Below are 5,299 nucleotides of genomic sequence, written 5' to 3'. Positions count from 1 at the left end.
CAGTCCTACAACACTCCTTTTCTTGTCTCCTGCCTTCATTCACCACCCCCTTCCTTTTTAACAATCGTAGCGTCAGATAAATTTAGATAACTGAATTCCATTTTGCATGTAAAATAGGATACTGTGGGAGGTGAACTTGTATTTACTTCCAACTTCATGAAGAGATCACAGCCACCTGGCTGGTAATCTTCTACCTAGGGAATCACATGGGTGGGCTGCAGCAAGCAGCATATGATCCTGCTGCTCCTTGTGGAAGTGCTTGCTCTGTTTCTTAGGTGGGTACAAAAGGATGATTGAAATGTTGCTCAAACCCACAACATGTGGTAGCTCTGATGTAGAATAAGGCAGAATTTGCCTAAGACACCGTGGGCCTAGGAAGCATATTACATGTATCTTTAACATACCATGTTTCCCCCCAGAGCATTTTTTAAGAAGTTGTCAGGGGTCTCTGCTTCACAGTGTCTTCACTGAGGAATGAATCAAAAGTCTTTTTTTTTTTTTTGTAGCACTAAACTCTTATGTTGTAAATACATAATTCATCTCTTAAAATCATTCCAGCAGTAAAAATCTGTCGTGTCATATCTGTGATTAAATGATAAAATGAAGTCCTGAGATATGTCTTGCTTTTGTGTCTCCTAGGAATCTGAGAAAAAGGGGCTAATTGAGAGATTCTACATGGTACAGGATATTGTGTCAACTGTTCAAAACATCTTGGAGGAAATAGCCTCTTTTGGGGAAAGAATTAAAAAGTAAGTTCTGAAGGTGCACTGAGGTGTTTGTTTGTTTTGCGCTGAGGTGCTTGAAGTGGACCTGCTACTCACAAGGATGTTGGGGGAGCAGAGGAGGGAGCAGACAATCCAAAATAAAAGCAAAGTGAAGGGTAGAGTTTCATAAGCCAGGTCTGACATTGACTTAGCAGCTTCACAGTTGGGTGGCACCTCGGAAGGGGGACCCAATGACTCAGTTTGCAGAAGTTGTCTTGACCTAACTGTTTATAGTGTCCTCTTTCACTCTCAAAAATATCCTGATTTGGGTGATAAGTTGTAGTCTGGAAAATAGATTCCATTATCCACAATTAAGAAAGAAAAATGAATTCTAAGGGAGCCTTTGATGTTTGAACTTTAGGACACCATAAAACTTTGGTGAATGATTTTCTTTGTTCTTTAAAAAGAAAAAAGTTCTTTACAGCTAGCAGCATCCTGGATGGAGAGGCATGAAGTTACTACACAAAAGGTGATTCACGACAGGGTTGCCAAACACTCTATAATGGGTCGGGAAGTAAATATTTTTATCCTTGCAGGCCTTATAGACTTCTGTCAACTCTGTTGTTTAAGTGTTAAAACAGTCACGGTTGATATGCAAATGAGTGAGTGTAATGTGGATTGATGAAGTCATTTATGAAGTGGTGCAGGGCTGTGTGCTAAGCACTCTGGGAGACTCAAGTAGGAGAATGTCGGGTCTGACCATGGCCTGTAGAGCTTAGCAATTTAGACTAAGTTTTAAATGATAAAAATGGGCTGGAGATGCAGCTCTGTGAGAAGGCCCTAGGTTCAGTCTCTAGCACTACAAACAAATCAATCTATGAAAGCAAGAGCCCTGCTGGATTTTGCCCAAGTCCAGCCCATAATTTGCCTCATGTAGCTGTTGGTCATAAAGGTTAACTTCCTTAATGGCATCCTAGATGAGAATGACTCCGTAATGTATGTGTTTTTGTCTTATTTTGCACATTTAAAAAAAATTATGTATTTAGTACAGGGTCTCACTATATAGATTGGACTCCTAGTGATCCTCCTGTTTTCAGCCTCCCAAGTGCTGGGATTACAGGACTGTGCTACCATACCCAGTCTCAATCCCAGTCTCAGGGTGCCTTGGGGGGTAGGGCTTGCAAGGCATGCCAGGGACTAAACCCTGGTCCCTGTACCTGCCTCAGCAGGTGCTTTAGTCTGCTGAGCTTTCTGGTCTGCCCTATTTTGCACATTTCAAATCTGCATAACTTGGTCTTTTTTTTTTTTTAAACCAGCACACAAAGAGGACTTGTTGGGTCCTGAATGGATTATAAATGGATTTCTTTCATTTAATCCAGAATTGTGCCTACTGTGTCTAAGAATTAAAACTTTAATGGGCTGTGTATGAGGATCTTTCTAATTTCGTTAAAGTAGATATTGTTTTGAAGTTGCGTGGGTAAGGAGGACATAAAAATTAGTGCTAAAAGCCAGTTGAAAGTCTTCTACATCAAAATGCTGGGTGTCCAGTAAATGATAATTAACATTACGCAATATGAATTATTAATATGCAACTCTCAAAGCTGTTCTTCAGCTGCATGTTCAAGCTGACTGCACTGAATGCCCATAGACCATCAGCATTATAAACCTAATTTTTTTAAAAAAGACTAAAAACTACCTTGGATAGATAAAAAACTACCAATGGATTTGATCAGTGCTGAATTAATTTACACATTGTTTTCATTATTAACAATTTAAGGGAGGAAAATTTAAAAATTGAAGGACTTTTTTTCATATGTTGAAACCTATCTTCTTTGTTCTTCATGGATTCCACATAACTGACAAATGATTCCTGAATTAACCTTCACAAATGTATCAGAGTACTCATGTCAGCAGCACATGTCCCAAAATTAGAATGACATAGAGAAGATGAGTGTAGCCCCTGCATCAGAGTGACACACAAATTCATGAAATATTCCATATTTTAAAAATATTATTTACCTTTATTTGACCAAAATATATTGGACAGCAATAAATAGAAGATCATTGTATTTGCATGTTTCTTTTCTTATTCAGTTATTAGTTATAGAGCTTTAAGCACTGACTTGGTCTGGATATAAGAAATGCGTCATGGTAAATAACAGCAGCAATGTCCACTGATGTGACGTGGGCCTGGCACTGCACTGAGTCGTTATCCACAGGATCTGCTTGAGGAGTTGCCCAAGGGAGTTGTATTAAATCATTGTAACAACATGCTACAGTCAGGGTTGCTAATAACCGCATTTTGCAGATGAGGATTTGAAAGGACAAAGAGATTAAATTTCTGCTGCAAGATGACAGTTAGGAGGCCACGTAGCTTGGATTTGAGCCTGTCCTCTTCATTTTTACACCACAATGTGATTTTCCTCTAGGAACTTAGTTTTCCATGAGGACAAATAAGTGACAGCCAACTAGAATGCAGTAGCATAAGGTCCAGGTGGTGATGAGACAAAGTGCTGAAGAAGGTCTGACCAGCCTAGGAGAGGGCATCCAAGACAGACAGATGGAGGGCAAGCCTGAAGATGCTGTAGCACATCCTCATCTGTGAGAATCAGCAAAGATAGGTGGAGACCGGATGAGTGGTGGACCCAGTTGGTGGAGCCACTGTGCAAAAATATAAAGACCCAAAGACTCACAGCTGAAGACCATGAGGTACATTCAGGAAGACATAAGGGTTTAGTATATCTGGGCCACAGGGGGTCAAAGTGGCAATGGCAGGAGACAAGGCCATTATGCAGGGATTTGAGGGGACAGGAAAGTCAGTGTTGAAAAAAATGAGAAGAGTGAAGGCTGTCTTTGCAGCAAGGAGGATGAGAGGATGTGGAGGGGGACAAGGAAAGAAGATCATGTTTGGCAAGACTGATTCCAGCCTTAATAGTCCCCACAACACAAATGTAGCTCTTGTACGGTTGATAATGTTAAAGGAAACGTGCCTGATGGGAGAAGAGGGCAGAGTGATTTAAACAGCTCTCAGCTCTCCAGGCTTCTGAGGGACAGCTGTGCCTGGCACAGCTGGGGTGGACATGTCTGAGGCAGACTTCAGCTCATGAACAGAGCACTGTTCTGACCAGCTGCAACACAGGAAGGATCCTGAGGCTCAACTCCTATTAATTCTTTGGCCATTCATTATTTCATTGACCTTAAAGTCCCTGCTGGGCATTCAAGAGTGAGTTCATGTGTGACTCTATTGGAATTCTATTGGAATTCAGAGCTTAAGAACCAGGAAAACTTTTACTCAATTTTTGACAAGTAGCAAATAAATAGACTTCCATAAAAATCTTAGCGCAAACTGTCCTTGCTATTGATTGGGAAAACCCTACTGGTATTAAATATACATGGAATAAGCTGGATTTCCTTTTTGTCTACTTTAGCTTCTTTAATTTCTTTCTCTAAAATTTCACAAATGTAGGTATCAGACTGAAGAATTTACTCAGTATGTATCATTTATATTGTGGTAGATGGCACGGGTAGAAGGGGGATGCATATTGTGTCTTCCATAATTATGGGGTAATGCGCTCCAAGCTCTGTGTCCTTAGGTGCCTCTACAAATCTCCATGGAGATGAAATTAAGGGAGACTTAAGAGGACTGGAAAATCATTCCTGCAGATGTTCCAAGCAAAAAGGAGGTGTGTTCAGGTGACACAGAACTATCCTAGTGCACAGATGTGGAGAACTTCCAGTCAGGATGAGAAACTGAGTGAGGTCGAGTTGGAATGACAGAGAAGAGGTTAGAGACCTACACTGATGGTGTTTCTGTTTAATCTTGGGGTAGCCTGTTTGAAAGGAAAAAAAAAGTGAAGACAGAAAGGCTAAGGAGCATGCCAGAGGCTGGGCAGAGAGGACCACTTAGGTGTATAGAACAAATATCAGAAAGTATTGCAGAAGAAAAATTAATAGAACTCTATGGCCAGTTGTTTTTGTTTTATTTCCATCCAAAGAGACAAGACTTCATTTGTCTTAACCTAGGAAATGAGGAAAATAATGAATTCCTTGACAAAAAGTTCAGTGTAGTGGAATAGCCTGTTGAGGAAGGACCTAGAGAAAAACCCTGGACCCATCTTGTTAGATGTGCATGCAGTCATTTTTGCTGTTTGTCTGAAATGTAGACCTTCGTGTTATCTCTATGTTGGTGATCCCTATCATTGAAAGAATGGAAGGGAGCTCTTTGAATTTCTCATTTAAAAGTTTAGCTAATATAATTCATGATGATGTAAGACGAAGTGTTTTAAAATTTAGGGAGCTCCCTTGTTAAAAAAATAGGTAAAGTCTATGAAAATGTTTTATGGATTGTTTGACTGTAAGATAAGATATGAAGGTATAAGTGCACCATAGATCTTTACCTGTGTGTATTTTATGGGAGACCCACACAAGGAATGCTTCTGTATAAATGGAGAAAATGTCCAATAAGTGTTCTGAGTGTTACAAATGTAACTATTAGTATCTCAAATAAGTCATCATTTATTTATTTTTTTTTCTACAGTTTTATTGATAAACATATAGCAATGAGACAGTTTCAAATCAAATCGGAAGTACAGTTT

General features: G+C 39.7%; 1 protein-coding gene and 1 non-coding gene across 2 annotated transcripts in view; both read left to right on the top strand.

The window, feature by feature from the left end:
- Positions 1-5,299, top strand: part of Mctp2 (multiple C2 and transmembrane domain containing 2) — a 260,991-nt gene that overhangs the window by 238,382 nt on the left and 17,310 nt on the right. Inside the window, exon 21 of the mRNA XM_004623453.2 lies at positions 640-749. Within this exon, the coding sequence (XP_004623510.1) occupies positions 640-749 (110 nt within the window). The remainder of the gene's footprint in view (positions 1-639; positions 750-5,299) is intronic.
- On the top strand, positions 2,603-2,709 carry LOC111816287. The gene has a single exon (XR_002820718.1). It is a non-coding gene; the product is annotated as a U6 spliceosomal RNA (small nuclear RNA).

The sequence above is a fragment of the Octodon degus genome, unplaced genomic scaffold (assembly GCF_000260255.1).
Source record: "Octodon degus isolate 3935 unplaced genomic scaffold, OctDeg1.0 scaffold00002, whole genome shotgun sequence".
Taxonomy (NCBI): Eukaryota; Metazoa; Chordata; class Mammalia; order Rodentia; family Octodontidae; genus Octodon; species Octodon degus.
This window is presented reverse-complemented; position numbering and strand designations above follow the sequence as displayed.